The following is a 19,308-nucleotide window of genomic DNA, read 5'->3' on the forward strand; positions in this document are numbered from 1 at the left end:
TTGAAATGCAAGAGTCGGAATATTTCAGTAGTGTTTTGTTGTGCTTTACCTTGTCACAGTTACATTCTCTTGATTTTTCGAAGTTCATTTTGAATTTCTGTCGTGAAATGCAAGAGTTGGAAAATTGGGGTCTTAGTCCACCAGCCTGAATTGTGGAAATCCACTAGCTCAGTATTGGGATTTTAGTCCACCAGCCTGAATGGTGGAAATCCACTAGCTCAGTATTGGGGTCTTAGTCCACCAGCCTGAATGATGGAAATCCACAGCTTTACCTTGTCACAGTTACATTATCTTGATTTTTCGAAGTTCATTTTGAATTTCTGTCGTGAAATGCAAGAGTTGGAATATTTCAGTAGTGTTTTGTTGTGCTTTACCTTGTCACAGTTACATTCTGTTGATTTTCATAGTTCATTTTGAATTTCTTTCATTGAAATGCAAGAGTTGGAATATTTCAGTAGTGTTTTGTTGTGCTTTACCTTGTCACAGTTACATTCTCTTAATTTTTCAAAGTTCATTTTGAATTTCTTTCGTGAAATGCAAGAATTGGAATATTTCAGTAGTGTCTTGCCGTGGTTTACCTTGTCACAGCTACATTCTCATGATTTTTCAAAGTTCATTTTGAATTTCTTTCGTGAAATGCAAGAGTCGGAATTTTTCACTAGTGACTTGTCGTGCTTTACCTTGTCACAGTTATATTCTCTTGATTTTTCGAAGTTTATTTTTAATTTTCGTCGTGAAATTCAAGATTTGGAAAATTGGGGTTTTACTCCACCAGCCTGAATGGAGGAAATCCACTAGCTCAGTTTTGGAATCTTAGTCGACCAGCCTGAATGGCTGTAAATCCACTAGATCAGTATTGGGGTCCCAGTCCACCAGCCTGAATGGTGGAAATACACTAGCTCAGTATTGGGGTCTTAGTCCACCACCCTGAATGGTGGAAATCCACTAGCTCAGTATTGGGGTCCCAGTCCACCAGCCTGAACGGTGAAAATTCACTAGCTCAGAATTGGGGTCTTAGTCCACCAGCCTGAATGGTGGAAATACACTAGCTCAGTATTGGGGTCTTAGTCCACCAGCCTGAATGGTGGAAATCCACTAGCTCAGTATTGGGGTCTTAGTCCAACAGCCTGAATGGTGGAAATCCACTAGCTCAGTATTGGGGTCTAAGTCCACCAGCCTGAATGGTGGAAATTCACTAGCTCAGAATTAGGGTCTTAGTCCACCAGCCTGAATGGTGGAAATTCACTAGCTCAGAATTGGAGTCTTAGTCCACCGGCCTGAATGATTGAAATTCACTAGCTCAGAATTGGGGTCTTAGTCAGTGTTCAGATTGGAGCGTTGGGGTCCGACTATCTGGGCTTTATTTGTCAAGGCCTGAATGCTAAGCGACGGACATGAGCTCGATTGGGACCCCATTGTGAAAATGGAAATAGCTTTATTTGATTTTTAAGGTTAATTTAGACGAGGTTACGTGCGCGCACGTAACCTCGTCTAAATTAACCTTAAAAATGAAATAAAGCTATGTCGACTTTGCATGTCTCTCTCACTATGTATACGCCGTCGCGGTGTGTAACTCACTTTCCCAATAGTATCTATTCATTGTCTCAGCTCAGTTTAGAAAATCTGAGCCAATTTCCACTTTTTCAAATTTAGGGTCGCTTGCCTGAGACTCTGGGCAGGTGAGGTGGGCACCTCCAAAAATTTGTCCCAACTTCCACTCTTGCCTTAGAACTTATTCATGGATAACTAAAACCGTTAACGGTTCGACTGTTGCCCTAGCGGTAACCATGCCATGCTCTTCACACATACCAACAATATATTTTCGTTTTTTGTTTTCCATTTTCACAATGGGGTCCCAATCGAGCTTATGTCCGTCGCTTAGCATTCAGGTTTTGACCAATAAAGCCCAGATAGTCGGACCCCAACGCTCCAATCTGAACACTCACTCTTGCATTTCACGACAGAAATTCAAAATGAACTTCGAAAAATCAAGAGAATGTAACTGTGACAAGGTAAAGCTGTGGATTTCCACCATTCAGGCTGGTGGACTAAGACCCCAATACTGAGCTAGTGGATTTCCACCATTCAGGCTGGTGGACTAAGACCCCAATACTGAGCTAGTGGATTTCCACTGCTGGTGGATTAAGACCCCAATTCTGAGCTAGTGAATTTCCACCGTTCAGGCTGGTGGACTGGGACCCCAATACTGAGCTAGTGGATTTCCACCATTCAGGCTGGTGGACTAAGACCCCAATACTGAGCTACTGGATTTCCACCATTCAGGCTGGTGGACTAAGACCCCAATATTCCAACTCTTGTATTTCAAGACAGAAATTAAAAATTAACTTTTAAAAATTAACAGAGTGTAACTGTGATAAGGTAAAGAACAAAAATACACTACTGAAGTATTCCAACTATTGCATTTCACGACGGAAATTAAAAATTAAATTAGAAAAATCATGAGACTTTAACTGTGACAAGTTAAACCACGACAAGACACTACTGAAATATTCCAATTCTTGCATTTCACGAAAGAAATTCAAAATGAACTTCGAAAAATAAAGAGAATATAACTGTGAAAAGGTTAAGCACAACAAAACACTACTGAAATATTCCAACTCTTGCATTTCAATGACAGAAATTCTAAATGAACTATGAAAATCAACAGAATGTAACTTTGACAAGGTAAAGCACAACAAAACACTACTGAAATATTCCAACTCTTGCATTTCACGACAGAAATTCAAAATGAACTTCGAAAAATCAAGAGAATGTAACTGTGACAAGGTAAAGCTTTGGATTTCCACCATTCAGGCTGGTGGACTAAGACCCCAATACTGAGCTAGTGGATTTCCACCATTCAGGCTGGTGGACTAAGACCCCAATTCTGAGCTAGTGAATTTCCACCGTTCATGCTGGTGGACTAGGACCCCAATTATGAGCTAGGGGAGTTCCACCATTCAGGCTGTTGGACTGTGACTCCACTACTGAGCTAGTGGATTTCCAGCATTCAGGCTGGTGGCCTAAGACCCCAATACTGAGCTAGTGGATTTCTTCCATTCAGGCTGGTGGACTAAGACCCCCAATTTTCCAACTCTTGCATTTCACGACAGAAAATAAAAATGAACTTAGAAAAATCAAGAGAATGACAAACAACAACTCAGTACTGAAATATTCCAACTCTTGCATTTCAATGAAAGAAATTCAAAATGAACTATGAAAATCAACATAATTTAGCTGTGACAAGTTAAACCACGACAATACACTACTGAAATATTCCAATTCTTGCATTTCACGAAAGAAATTCAAAATGAACTTTGAAAAATTAAGAGAATGTAACTGTGACAAGGTAAAGTACAACAAAACACTACTGAAATATTCCAACTCTTGCATTTCACGACAGAAATTCAAAATAAGCTTTGGAAAATGATGAGAATGTAGCTGTGACAAGGTAAACCATGACAAGACACTACTGAAATATTCCAATTCTTGCATTTCACGAAAGAAATTCAAAATGAACTTTGAAAAATTAAGAGAATGTAACTGTGACAAGGTAAAGCAAAACAAAACACTACTGAAATATTCCAACTCTTTCATTTAAATGAAAGAAATTCAAAATGAACTATGAAAATCAACAGAACGTAACTGTGTCAAGGTAAAACACAACAAAACACTACTGAAATATTCCAACTCTTGCATTTCACGACAGAAATTCAAAATGAACTTCTAAAAATCAAGAGAATTTAACTGTGACAAGGTAAAGCACAACAAGTCACTACTGAAATATTCCAACTCTTGCATTTCAACGAAAGAAATACAAAATGAACTTTGAAAAATAATGAGAATGTAGCTGTGACAAGGTAAACCACTACAAGACACTAATGAAATATTCCAATTCTTGAATTTCACGACATAAATTAAAAATGAACTTTGTAAAATTATGAGAATGTAACTGTGACAAGGTAAAGTACAACAAAACACTACTGAAATATTCCAACTCATGCATTTCACGACAGAAATTCAAAATGAACTTTGAAAAATCAAGATAATGTAGCTGTGACAAGGTAAACCATGACAAGACACTACTGAAATATTCCAATTCTTGCATTTCACGAAAGAAATTCAAAATGAACTTTGAAAAATTGAGAGAATGTAACTCTGACAAGGTAAAGCACAACAAAACACTACTTAAATATTCGAACTCTTGCATTTCAATGAAAGAAATTCAAAATGAACTATGAAAATCAACAGAATGTAACTGTGACAAGGTAAAGCACAACAAAACACTACTGAAATATTCGAACTCTTGCATTTCACGACTGAAATTCAAAATGAACTTCGAAAAATCAAGAGAATGTAACTGTGACAAGGTAAAGCACAACAAGTTTCTACTGAAATATTCCAACTCTTGCATTTCAACGAAAGAAATCCAAAATGAACTTTGAAAAATCATGAGAATGTAGCTGTGACAAGGTAAACCACGACAATACACTACTGAAATATTCAAATTCTTGCATTTCGCGAAAGAAATTCAAAATGAACTTTGAAAAATTAAGAGAATGTAACTGTGACAAGGTAAAGCACAACAAAACACTACTGAAATATTCCAACTCTTGCTTTTCAATGAAAGAAATTCAAAATGAACTATGAAAATCAACAGAATGTGACTGTGACAAGGTAAAGCACAACAATACACTACTGAAATATTCCAACTCTTGCATTTTACGACAGAAATTCAAAATGAACTTCGAAAAATCAAGAGAATGTAACTGTGACAAGGTAAAGCACAACAAGTCACTATTGAAATATTCCAACTCTTGCATTTTACGACAGAAATTCAAAATGAACTTCGAAAAATCAAGAGAATGTAACTGTGACAAGGTAAAGCACAACAAGTCACTACTGAAATATTCCAACTCTTGCATTTCACGACAGAAATTCAAAATGAACTTTGAAAAATCATGAGAATGTAGCTGGGACAAGGTAAACCACGACAAGACTCTACTGAAATATTCCAACTCTTGCATTTCACGACAGAAATTCAAAATGAACTTCGAAAAATCAAGAGAATGTAACTGTGACAAGGTAAAGCACAACAAGTCACTACTGAAATATTCCAACTCTTGCATTTCAGCGAAAGAAATTCAAAATGAACTTTGAAAAATTAAGAGAATGTAACTGTGACAAGGTAAAGCACAACAAAACACTACTGAAATATTCCAACTCTTGCATTTCAATGAAATAAATTCGAAATGAAATATGAAACTCAACAGAATGTAACTGTGACAAGGTAAAGTTCAACAAAACACTACTGACATATTCCAACTCTTGCATTTCACGACAGAAATTCAAAATAAACTTTGAAAAATCATGAGAATGTAGCTGTGACAAGGTAAACCATGACAAGACACTACTGAAATATTCCAATTCTTGCATTTCACGAAAGAAATTCAAAATGAACTTTCAAAAATTAAGAGAATGTAACTGTGACAAGGTAAAGCACAACAAAACACTACTGAAATAGTCCAACTCTTGCATTTCAATGAAAGAAATTCAAAATGAACTATGAAAATCAACAGAACGTAACTGTGACAAGGTAAAGCACAACAAAACACTACTGAAATATTCCAACTCTTGCATTTCACGACTGAAAATCAAAATCAACTTCGAAAAATCAAGAGAATGTAGCTGTGACAAGGTAAAGCACAACAAGTCACTACTGAAATATTCCAACTCTTGCATTTAAACGAAAGAAATAAAAAATTAACTTTTAAAAATCATGAGAATTTATCTGTGACAAGGTAAACCACGACAATACACTACTGAAATATTCCAATTCTTGCATTTCACAAAAGAAATTCAAAATGAACTTTGAAAAATTAAGAGAATGTAACTGTGACAAGGTAAAGTACAACAAAACACAACTGAAATATTCCAACTCTTGCATTTCACGACATAAATTCAAAATGAACTTCGAAAAATCAAGAGAATGTAACTGTGACAAGGTAAAGCACAACAAGTCACTAATGAAATATTCCAACTCTTGCATTTTACGACAGAAATTCAAAATGAACTTCGAAAAATCAAGAGAATGTAACTGTGACAAGGTAAAGCACGACAAGTCACTACTGAAATATTCCAACTCTTGCATTTCACGACAGAAATTCAAAATGAACTTTGAAAAATCATGAGAATGTAGCTGGGACAAGGTAAACCACGACAAGACTCTACTGAAATATTCCAACTCTTGCATTTCACGACAGAAATTCAAAATGAACTTTGAAAAATAAAGAGAATGTAACCGTGACAAGGTAAAACAAAACAAGTCACTACTGAAATATTACAACTCTTTCATTTCAACGAAAGAAATTCAAAATGAACTTTGAAAAATTAAGAGAATGTAACTGTGACAAGGTAAAGCACAACAAAACACTACTGAAATATTCCAACTCTTGCATTTCAATGAAAGAAATTCAAAATGAACTATGAAAATCAACAGAATGTAACTGTGACAAGGTCAAGCACAACAAAACACTACTGAAATATTCCAACTCTTGCATTTCACGACAGAAATTCAAAATAAACTTTGAAAAATCGTGAGAATGTATCTGTGACAAGGTAAACCATGACAAGACACTACTGAAATATTCCAATTCTTGCATTTCACGAAAGAAATTCAAAATGAACTTTGAAAAATTAAGAGAATGTAACTGTGACAAGGTAAAGCAAAACAAAACACTACTGAAATATTCCAACTCTTGCATTTCAATGAAAGAAATTCAAAATGAACTATGAAAATCAACAGAACGTAACTGTGTCAAGGTAAAACACAACAAAACACTACTGAAATATTCCAACTCTTGCATTTCACGACTGAAATTCAAAATGAATTTCGAAAAATCAAGAGAATGTAGCTGTGACAAGGTAAAGCACAACAAGTCACTACTGAAATATTCCAACTCTTGCATTTCAACGACAGAAATTCAAAGTGAACTTCGAAAAGTCCTGAGAATGTAGCTTTGACAAGGAAAACCACGACAAGACACTACTGAAATATTCCAATTCTTGCATTTTACGACAGAAATTCAAAATGAACTTTGAAAAATCATGAGAATGTAGCTGTGACAAGGTAAACCACAACAAGTCACTATTGAAATATTCCAACTCTTGCATTTCACGACAGAAATTCAAAATGAACTTTGAAAAATCAAGAGAATGTAACTGTGACAAGGTAAAGCACAACAAGTCACTACTGAAATATTCCAACTCTTGCATTTCAACGACAGAAATTCAAAATGAACTTTGAAAAATCAATGAGAATGTAGCTGTGACAAGGTAAACCACGACAAGACACTACTGAAATATTCCAATTCTTGCATTTCACGAAAGAAATTCAAAATAAACTTCAAAAATCAAGAGAATGTAACCGTGACAAGGTAAAGCACAACAAGTCACTACTGAAATATTCCAACTATTGCATTTCAATGAAAGAAATTCAAAATGAACTTCGAAAAATCAAGAGAATGTAACTGTGACAAGGTAAAGCACAACAAAACACTACTGAAATATTCCAATTCATGCATTTCAATGAAAGAAATCCAAAATGAACTTTGAAAATCAAGAGAATGTAACTGTGACAAGGTCAAGCACAACAAAACACTACTGAAATATTCCAACTCTTGTATTTCACGACATAAATTCAAAATAAACTTTGAAAAATCATGAGAATGTAGCTGTGACAAGGTAAACCATGACAAGACACTACTGAAATATTCCAATTCTTGCATTTCACGAAAGAAATTCAAAATGAACTTTGAAAAATTAAGAGAATGTAACTGTGACAAGGTAAAGCAAAACAAAACACTACTGAAATATTCCAACTCTTTCATTTCAATGAAAGAAATTCAAAATGAACTATGAAAATCAACAGAACGTAACTGTGTCAAGGTAAAACACAACAAAACACTACTGAAATATTCCAACTCTTGCATTTCACGACTGAAATTCAAAATGAATTTCGAAAAATCAAGAGAATGTAACTGTGACCAGGTAAAGCACAACAAGCCACTACTGAAATATTCCAACTCTTGCATTTCAACGAAAGAAATCAAAAATTAAATTTTAAAAATCAATAGAATGTATCTTTGACAAGGTAAACGACGACAATACACTACTGAAATATTCCAATTCTTGCATTTCACGACAGAAATTCAAAATGAACTTAGAAAAATAAAGAGAATGTAACTGTGACAAGGTAAAGTACAACAAAACACTACTGAAATATTCCAACTCTTGCATTTCAATGACATAAATTCAAAATAAACTTTGAAAAATCAACGAGAATGTAGCTGTGACAAGGTAAACCATGACAAGACACTACTGAAATATTCCAATTCTTACATTTTACGACAGACATTCAAAATGAACTTTGAAAAATTAAGAGAATGTAACTGTGACAAGGTAAAGCACAACAAAACACTACTGAAATATTCCAACTCTTGCATTTCAATGAAAGAAATTCAAAATGAACTATGAAAATCAACAGAATGTAACTGTGACAAGGTAAAGCACAACAAAACACTACTGAAATATTCGAACTCTTGCATTTCACGACTGAAATTCAAAATGAACTTCGAAAAATCAAGAGAATGTAACTGTGACAAGGTAAAGCACAACAAGTTTCTACTGAAATATTCCAACTCTTGCATTTCAACGAAAGAAATCCAAAATGAACTTTGAAAAATCATGAGAATGTAGCTGTGACAAGGTAAACCACGACAATACACTACTGAAATATTCCAATTCTTGCATTTCAACGAAAGAAATTCAAAATGAACTTTGAAAAATTAACAGAATGTAACTGTGACAAGGTAAAGCACAACAAAACACTACTGAAATATTCCAACTCTTGCATTTCAATGACAGAAATTCAAAATGAACTATGAAAAATCAAGACAATGTAACTGTGACAAGGTAAAGCACAACAAAACACTACTGAAATATTCCAACTCTTGCATTTCAACGACAGAAATTCAAAATGAACTTCGAAAAATCAAGAGAATGTAACTGTGACAAGGTAAAGCACAACAAAACACTACTGAAATATTCCAACTCTTGCATTTCAATGAAAGAAATTCAAAATGAACTATGAAAATCAACAGAATGTAACTGTGACAAGGTCCAGCACAACAAAACACTACTTAAATATTCCAACTCTTGCATTTCACGACAGAAATTCAAAATAAACTTTGAAAAATCGTGAGAATGTAGCTGTGACAAGGTAAACCATGACAAGACACTACTGAAATATTCCAATTCTTGCATTTCACGAAAGAAATTCAAAATGAACTTTGAAAAATTAAGAGAATGTAACTGTGACAAGGTAAAGCAAAACAAAACACTACTGAAATATTCCAACTCTTTCATTTCAATGAAAGAAATTCAAAATGAATTATGAAAATCAACAGAACGTAACTGTGTCAAGGTAAAACACAACAAAACACTACTGAAATATTCCAACTCTTGCATTTCACGACAGAAATTCAAAATGAACTTCGAAAAATCAAGAGAATGTAACTGTGACAAGGTAAAGCACAACAAGTCACTACTGAAATATTCCAACTCTTGCATTTCAACGAAAGAAATTCAAAATGAACTTTGAAAAATCAAGAAAATGTAACTTTGACAAGGTAAACCACGACAATACACTACTGAAATATTCCAATTCTTGCATTTCACGAAAGAAATTCAAAATGAACTTTGAAAAATTAAGAGAATGTAACTGTGACAAGGTAAAGTACAACAAAACACTACTGAAATATTCCAACTCTTGCATTTCACGACAGAAATTCAAAATAAACTTTGAAAAATCATGATAATGTAGCTGTGACAAGGTAAACCATGACAAGACACTACTGAAATATTCCAATTCTTGCATTTCACGAAAGAAATTCAAAATGAACTTTGAAAAATTAAGAGAATGTAACTGTGACAAGGTAAAGCACAACAAAACACTACTGAAATATTCCAACTCTTGCATTTCAATGAAAGAAATTCAAAATGAACTATGAAAATCAACAGAATGTAACTGTGACAAGGTAAAGCACAACAAAACACTACTGAAATATTCCAACTCTTGCATTTCACGACTGAAATTCAAAATGAACTTCGAAAAATCAAGAGAATGTAACTGTGACAAGGTAAAGCACAACAAGTTTCTACTGAAATATTCCAACTCTTGCATTTCAACGAAAGAAATCCAAAATGAACTTTGAAAAATCATGAGAATGTAGCTGTGACAAGGTAAACCACGACAATACACTACTGAAATATTCCAATTCTTGCATTTCGCGAAAGAAATTCAAAATGAACTTTGAAAAATTAAGAGAATGTAACTGTGACAAGGTAAAGCACAACAAAAAACTACTGAAATATTCCAACTCTTGCATTTCAATGAAAGAAATTCAAAATGAACTATGAAAATCAACAGAATGTAACTGTAACAAGGTAAAGCACAACAAACCACTACTGAAATATTCCAATTCTTGCATTTCACGAGTGAAATTCAAAATGAACTTTGAAAAATCAATAGAATGTAACTGTGACAAGGTAAAGCACAACAAGTCACTACTGAAATATACCAACTCGTGCATTTTCGAAAGAAATTCAAAATGAAGTTCGAAAAATCAAGAGAATGTAACTGTGACAAGGTAAAGCACAACAAGTCACTACTGAAATATTCCAACTCTTGCATTTCACGACAGAAATTCAAAATGAACTTTGAAAAATCATAAGAATGTAGCTGTGACAAGGTAAACCACGACAAGACACTACTGAAATATTCCAATTCTTGCATTTAACGAAAGAAATTCAAAATGAACTTTGAAAAATTAATAGAATGTAACTGTGAAAAGTTAAAGCACAACAAAACACTACTGAAATATTCAAACTCTTGCAATTCAATGAAAGAAATTAAAAATGAACTATGAAAATCAACAGAATGTAACTGTGACAAGGTAAAGCACAACAAAACACTACTGAAATATTCCAACTCTTGCATTTCACGACAGAAATTCAAAATGAACTTCGAAAAATCAAGAGAATGTAACTGTGACAAGGTAAAGCACAACAAGTCACTACTGAAATATTCCAACTCTTGCATTTCAACGAAAGAAATTCAAAAAGAACTTTGAAAAATTAAGAGAATGTAACTGTGACAAGGTAAAGCACAACAAAACACTACTGAAATATTCCAACTCTTGCATTTCAATGAAAGAAATTCAAAATGAACTATGAAAATCAACAGAATGTAAATGTTACAAGTTAAAGCACAACAAAACACTACTGAAATATTCCAACTCTTGCATTTAACGAAAGAAATTCAAAATGAACTTAGAAAAATCAAGAGAATTTAACTGCCAAACTGTGACAAGGTAAAGCACAACAAAACACTACTAAAATATTCCAACTCTTGCATTTCAAAGAAAGAAATTCAAAATGAACTATGAAAATCGACAGAATGTAACTGTGACAAGGACAAGCACAACAAAACACTACTGACATATTCCAACTCTTGCATTTCAATGAAAGAAATTCAAAATGAACTTTCTGAGTATTTTTCGTTTTCCCTCCAAAATTGACCCCCCCACCTCTCCTGCCCCTCAGACATGGAGGTACGAAGGGTCTTTGAGCCTTCCCCTTGAGGCAGATCCCGTTTATTTTCGATTCTGAGTATTTTTGGTTTTCCCTCCAAAATTGACCCCTCCCCTCTCTGCCCTCAGAAAGGGGGGAACGAAGGGAACGTTAGATTTCCTCTTAGAATTATTTAAACTAAATACTTACCCCCGCCTCTCACAGAAAGTTCAGAAGGTCGCACGAGCCTTATTTATAATCTATTCTCGTGGAACTCAAGCCCCATTTAACTCAACCCCCCTGCCACTGAACCCTCCATGTAATTGACCCCCTGTCTAATTGCAACCATGTACAACTAAACCCCCGTGCAACTGAACACTCGTGCTACTGAACACTCGTGCAACACGACCCAAGTAAATTCAACCCGCGTGTAACTGTACCCCTTTAACTGAACCCCCGTGCAACTCAAGCCCCATTTAACGCCACCCCCCCGTGCAACGGAACCCTCCATGGAACTGAACCCCTGTATAACCGAAACCCTGTGCAACTGAATCCCCGTTCTACTGAACTCTCGTGCTACTGAACCCTCGTGCAACTCGACCCCATTTAACTAAACCCCGGTGTAACTGTACCCTTTTTAACTGACCCCTCGTTAAACTCAACCCACCTTGCAACCAATCTCCCTCAAACCACTTCAGCCAGTCCTTGTTAATTTTTTTTTTATTTCTAAAGTGTTTTATATGGACAGTACTCTCCAAAACATCACTTGTGTATTATACAGAACACAATCACCCCATCTCCTTCAATTCGCAAATCCTATTATCCCCCTTTTTTTGCAAATGTTAATCAAACATTTCCGATTCGTCGTTAGGCATTTTTCATAGACTGATGTTGTTTCAAATTTATAACAAATTACCTGAGTTAACAACTCCTTCGGGGTTACCTTAACTGCTAATCAGTTTAATCCTTTTTTTCCACCTTCATACAATCCAATCACTAATTAGAATCATTCACACTCCTATTATTCAAAACATTAATTAATATCGTTCATTGTCTACGTAAATTAAGTTATAGGCAATACCGGTTTAGAGAAACTAGAATAGTGACATAATTTCACTTTATCGACCCTCAAATTCCATTATGTGAGGGAGCTCTGAATCTCTTTGAAAAGGACTAGAGACGCAAGCAAATAACGTTGAAATTGCTTAAAAAAAAAAAAAAAAAACCAGTCTGGTTGAAAAAAAACTTGGAGTTGAAACAAATTTTTGCGGGGAATCCCCCGTTCATACTGCTATCTTTTTTGTAATGTTTAGGAACAGGCGGGGAATCCCCAAAAAACCAAACCAGACTATACCCATCAAACCAGACTATACCCATCAAACCAGACTATACCCATCAAACCAGACTATACCCACCAAACCAGACTGTACCCACCAAACCAGACTATACCCACCAAACCAGATTATACCCACCAAACCAGATTATATCCACCAAACCAGATTATACCCACCAAACCAGACTATACCCACCAGAAACCTGTCTGGTACTGGGGCCTTGGCAAAATGGTACCTCTTACTCTACTCATGCCCCTTGACTTTCTGGATGTGGACCCCTTTTGCCCCCCCCCCCCTCAATCAAAATGCTGGAACTATGCTCCTGAATGCACCCCAACCCCCTGATGGACACATACAGCCAAGGCCGTATCCAGGATTTTTGTTTGGTGGGGGTTTTACTAAAAAAAGGTTTCGGAGGGGGGGGGGGTTGGGTTACACAAAAAACCTCATAAAAGCATACAAATTTTGTTTATACTCCTTTTTGTTGCGTTTTTACGAGTCAGACAAGCATTTCGTGGGGAGGGGTTCGAACCCTCTGGGTACGGCCTTGTTACAGCCCTAATTATAAATATGTGTGTTGTTCTTTCCATTGACTGGGTCATTTTAAAACCGGTTAGTAGACTCGAGATATCGAGTTTAACAAGAGTGATCGGCCTGAATATTGGATAAAAACAAAACTATTTTAAATATAGTAAAACGAATAATGACAGAAGGGAACATGACAATTTGATTAATATAAACATCCTGCATATTATTAAGGACGAATTCCATTGCGATAGTGTTTTATTTTATAGTTTGATTGTGTTTATATCGTAAGGCTATATATAGGACCATTAAGGGGCTGGGGATTTATTTTCAGGAATGCGACTTTAAACCTAAGAAGTGCATAATGTAGGCTACTTGCCTGTTAAAAGAAACAGGCCCAAGAATTGAAGTTAGTTCAATTCTAATGAAATATACCAAAACATGATGATAGTACAATACTTTAGAAACAATATTATGGAAACCACGACCAAGAATTATAGAAAGCAGGCCGTGCAGAACGTATTATAGTAAATACCTAACCCCTAACCACCTATATATGTTAAATATTTAAGTAAAATATAGCTACATGGTAGTTTTTCTCCCTCAAAATAAGCAAATCATTACCGATTCCCATGAGTGAAACCGGTTATTGTTAGGTCTTATACAGCCTAATTCTTGAATGTGTTTCCTTTAACAGACAAGTAACATGCATAAAATTATCAATTTAAAAATGCCTCTCTTTTTATTTTAGCAAGTCTCCTTGTGAAGAATTACTATTCTGAAATTTTACCAAAATTATTTTTGTCGTAATTATGTTGGATGCCAAGCAGATGATCCTTTCGTAGTTTCGTCAATAACTACTTGATAATACTTACTTAGATTTAGGTCTTCCCACGCCGGCTGGGACATAAGGCGACAACGGTGCCTCTCGAGTGACGAGTGACGAGTTCTTCGAGTGACGATCTCAAAAGCGCAGATAATAACAGTAAAACAAACCCGAAAAGCACACCTCAGTTTTTTCTCCCCTGTAAAATTTACATCGTTTTGTAGAGAATTTTTTTCGGTGGTGACCTACCCTCAGGGACAAGGAGTGGCTACTGTTCCCAAAAAATAGAAAATAATGAGGGAGTCTTAAATTTTAAATTTTTCTAAACGACTGTTGGTACTTATGTATTATAGCGACCCCACTCAAGAAGTTTGATCTGATCTGTCTGCGTAAAACCGGTTTGCCTGTCTGCATTCGGAGATACTTAGCTTTGGCACAGTGAGATAAACTACTGTATAGGTATATTTTAATTAAATATTTAATATATAGGCTAAAGTTGGTATTTTGATAATATATAGGCTAAAGTTGGTATTCGGCCTGCTTTCCGTAATTTTTGTTGTAGTTTTATTACATAATTTTATTACTAAAGTATTATATTTTCATCATATTCATCATATTTCATTAGGATTAATCTAACCCCACTTCTTGAGTGGGTCGCTATAATAAATATGTACCGACTATTTTACATAAAATTTACCATTAAAACGTAATGATAATGCGTACAATGTCTGTTGTCCCCTCCAGATTGCCCACATGAGAAAACAATGGAGGTGACTCCTCTCTCTGAAGATGTGTTTAAAACGCAATTTTTTTGCTATTAAAAACACGAGAAGTGTCGGATGATTTGCCCCCCAACCACGCATTGCGCTCCCAGCCGAGGACATTGAATCAGGAGATCGGTACCTGCGCAACGCAGAACATTGGTCAGAATGCGATTTTTTCCGTATCTCAAATAATGCTCAGTATGTCCTTCAGGAATTAGTATTTTTGAGTGATAAATTCCATGTTAATACTCCTAAATATGGTCATAAATATGATTGAAGTATTTTTTCCAAAACTATCTATGGTCTTACATGAGTAGGCTAGGGCTGAAAACCCCTATTACCTTTTCAAGATCAGAACATTATTTGCACTTTACTGAAAACAAAACATATTTTATGTGCTTTAACTTGAAAAATTATAAAGACTTTAAGGGATAAATATCAGTTTATGTATTTGCAGATTTTCCGATTTATGCAAACTTAATTCCTCCCTCTCTCCAACTTGAGAAGCAATTTGCTGACTGGGAAAATATTTAATGGCTACGGTGCCCTCCCCCAGCCCTCTACGAAATCATCAATCATTACTATTGCTGTTATTACTATTTGTTTATGAAATACTTTTACATGCTATTGACATACTAGGGAAAAGAACCTGTTTCACGGTTTCTGTCTGATAAGGAGACTAAAAATTGTACGACAGTTATCATTCGTACCGCTTGTTGACATTTCAAAGTTCTCATAAATCTTTAATTAGTTTGACTTGCCAAGACCCCTTAGGTGAAATTTGGCTGATAAATAAGGTGACAGAAATACCCTGAAATCTCATTTTTGGCTCCAAAATCTTGGCCAGTTGCTCAGTTGTGTCTGGGCTTTCGGTGAAAATGGTTGTCGATGAAATTAGGCATCAGTATGAAGAAGACATTTTAAATTTAAGTTTTTCGGGTAGACATATATTAGGAACACCAAAGGTCATACCGCCTGATCCTCAGGTTTGATTTAAACTTGTCTTTTTTGGTAAATATATACCAAATCATATTATTGAGTTAGGAATAAAGTGAATACACCATTTGATGCCTTTTTTATGCTGATTACGAATATAATAATCATTTCTATCGGAAATGAATTTCAGCCCCCCTATATATGCCAATTTAGGGTATATATTTCTACATTAGGGGTGGAGGGGGGGGCAAATTTTGTTTCTTATGTAAATGGGAGGTAAGTTTAAACTTTACCCCCACACCCCCTCCTAATGTAGAAATATATACCCTGAATTGGCATATATAGGGGGGGGGCTAAAATTCATTTCCGATAGAAATTATTATTATATTCGTAATCAGCATAAAATAAGGCATCGAATGGTGTATTCACTTTATTCCTAACTCAATAATATGATTTGGTATATATTTACCCTTTTTTTTAATCAACAATACTGCAATAATTCTTTAGATTTTAACGATGCTTAGGTAAATTTGCGGTTTTCAACATGATTTAGCTAGGATGAAAGTGAATATATCACTTAATGCCTTTTCTCATGCTCTTCCATAATTCAATAATCCTTTTCTGGGGGGAAATTCCATTTTGAGCCCTTAGTTGCGCCCCAAAAGGTAAAAGAGACCATAGCAACCAAAAGTTTAAAAGCATAAAAAAAAAATGCCTCGTGAGGAAAAATTGCCATTTGTAGCTGGTTCAGAAATGGTTATTATTATTTCCCCTAATCTTAATAAAAATGTTAATTTGTTAAATGTAATAAAATGAATTTGTTAAACGTAATAAAATGTTAATTTGAAAACAAATTTTTGGGGATTTTTAAAAGAGGTTGAAACTCCTCGCAAGCGACGTCAAATTAAAACTGACATCGTTTTTGTGGGGCTTCAAGATTATTTTTGTTTAATTTTGCATTTTCTTTTTGTTCAAAATAACATTTTACTATTCAGACTAGGGAAAAAAATAATTACAATTCCTGAATCAGCTACAAATGGTGATTTCCTCCACAATATAGTTTTTTTTAGAAACATATATAAAATGTTGGGTTAATATGGGCCGTTTTAAGCCCTTTAAGAGCTCAAAATGTAATTTCTCCCTGAAGCGATTATTGAATTATGAAAGAGCATAAAAAAAGGCGTCAAGTGATGTGTTCACTTTCATCCGAGCTATAAATTATTTTGAAAATTGCAAACTTATCTGTTTTGCTAGCCTAGGTGAAAGATACACATACCACTCGATGTGCCTCTTAACGTCGATACCAATTATACTCATTACCACCTTTATAAATGTGCTCGGCCCCCTCCCCCCACTAATGGGTCAAATAAAAATAGACGTAAAGCAACAAAACCAGCGAAGTTATGTAAATAACATTGGGCTATGTTTAATCCCATTTGAGGAACTGGGATACATTTGCTAGGGTAGGGTATAGCCTAGTAAATTAGGAATTGGTGTTAAGAGGGGCGTCAAATGGTATCAAATTAGGCATCGAAATATTTACAGCTAATTTTAGACAGAGTAGATACATTGATAAACACACGTGCTTTTATTTGTCATATAAAGGTAAAACTTTCATTGTCTTAGTTTTAAGTTTTATTCACAAATGAAAAGTCTCTATGGTTTAAGACAGTATTTAATGAAGTGTAAGCTGTAGTATTATAATGTATAGTTCACAAGAGGCTGTTAGGCCTTTCTGAGATGTCGCAGCTAAACCCTTTTTTACAACCTCGAATGTGCATATTTTCTTTTGATACTTCAACATCCATTTCAATATGCCCTGAAGGGCTTACCTCAATGCCCTTATTTTTTCCTTAGATATTCAAGATTCGCCCTTTTGACAACCTGGATACACACAGTATCTTTTGATTCAGTTCAGCATCCCCCTCAACAGGCCCTGGAAGTTTCAGTTTAATAAACTTAGCCTTTTCTTAGATATTGCAGATTCACCGTTTGGCAATCTTGGATGCACATATTGTCTTTTAATATAGCTAAAGATCCCCAATAACATGCCGTGAAAGTTCCAAAGTATTACCCTTAGTTTTTACCGGGATATTGCATACAGACCCTTTTGACAATCTGGATACACATAGTGTATTTTTATTCTTTTGTACACCCCTCTTAACTTTCCCTGACAGTTTCAGCTTAATATCCTTTTCTGCAACTGAGATATTGTATTTATGTATCAGTTTGACAAACTGGATGCACTTAAACTCTTTTGATGTAGTTCAATAGCTGGTAGTTGTAGTAGCTGCCGTACAAGTAGTTGTAGCAGTAGTAGTCGCATTCAAAGTCGAAATCACATTAGTTGTAGTAGTAGTCGCAGTCGCAAGCAGTTGAAGCCCTAGTCTCAAGTAGTTGCATTCTTAGCTATTCGTAGTCGCAAGCAGTCGTAGTCTTCAGTAGTTCCAGTTGTATGTAGTTACAGTCGCAAGTATTTGGTGGCGCAGTCGCAAATAGTCGCAGTTGTAAGTAGCTACAGTCGCAGTCCCTAGTAGTCGCAGTCGGGAGCAATTGCAATCACAAGTAGCTGCTGTCGGAATCACAAGTAGTCGCAGCAACTAGTCGTACTCACAGTCGTATTTAATTCCAGAGACGCACAAGCTGTCGCAATCACAAGTTGTTGCAATCGCAAGCAGTCACAAGTAGTTGCAATCGCGAATAGTCATAGTTGTAAGTTATTTCAGTGGCATTCATAAGAAGTCACAGTCACAAGTAGTCGTGGTCGCAGTTGCAGTGGTTATTGTAATTATAGTTTATTAGGTGTAGTATATTAATAATAGTAGCAGCAGTAGTATACCCATAGTGTATTTTGGTTAGTTCAACATCCTTCTCAACATGCCCTTCAATTTTCAACTTAATACCCCCAGTCGTTCCTGAGAAAATTGTTGATACGCTCTTTTGACAACCTGCATACCCTTAGTGTGTTTTGATTTAGTTTTACATCCTCCTTAACATTCGCTGAAAGTGTCATTCTTACAACCTTATTCTTATTATTAGTAGTCGTAGTACTAGTACGCACATGGTGCCTTTTCGTTGGTTCAACATCTCCCTCAAGCTATCCTAAAAGTTTAAACTTAATGCTTCTAGCCTTTCTTTATATATTGCTGATACTTCTTTTTGACAACTTCTTAGTTCAACATCCCCCTCAGTATTCCCTGAAAGTTTCACTTTAATACCCTTAGCCTGAGCAATAGTAATAGCAGTAGTAGTTGTAGTACTAGTAGTAATAGTAGTAAGCACGTAATGCCTT

General features: G+C 35.3%; 1 protein-coding gene across 3 annotated transcripts in view; it reads left to right on the plus strand.

Moving 5' to 3' along the window:
* Nucleotides 1–19,308, plus strand: part of Hex-A (Hexokinase A) — an 83,186-nt gene that overhangs the window by 15,922 nt on the left and 47,956 nt on the right. The window contains exon 1 of one of the 3 annotated variants that reach the window (XM_089088534.1): nucleotides 15,890–16,066. The exons of the other annotated variants lie outside the window; for them this stretch is intronic. Coding sequence (XP_088944660.1) covers nucleotides 15,959–16,066 — 108 coding nt within the window. The 5' untranslated portion in view covers nucleotides 15,890–15,958. Of the gene's footprint in view, nucleotides 1–15,889; nucleotides 16,067–19,308 lie in introns of those variants that run through there. 3 annotated transcript variants of the gene reach the window in all.

Source organism: Artemia sp. Qi Xiang Cuo, chromosome 4, assembly GCF_049724085.1.
Source record: "Artemia sp. Qi Xiang Cuo chromosome 4, ASM4972408v1, whole genome shotgun sequence".
In the NCBI taxonomy this organism is placed as follows: Eukaryota; Metazoa; Arthropoda; class Branchiopoda; order Anostraca; family Artemiidae; genus Artemia; species Artemia sp. Qi Xiang Cuo.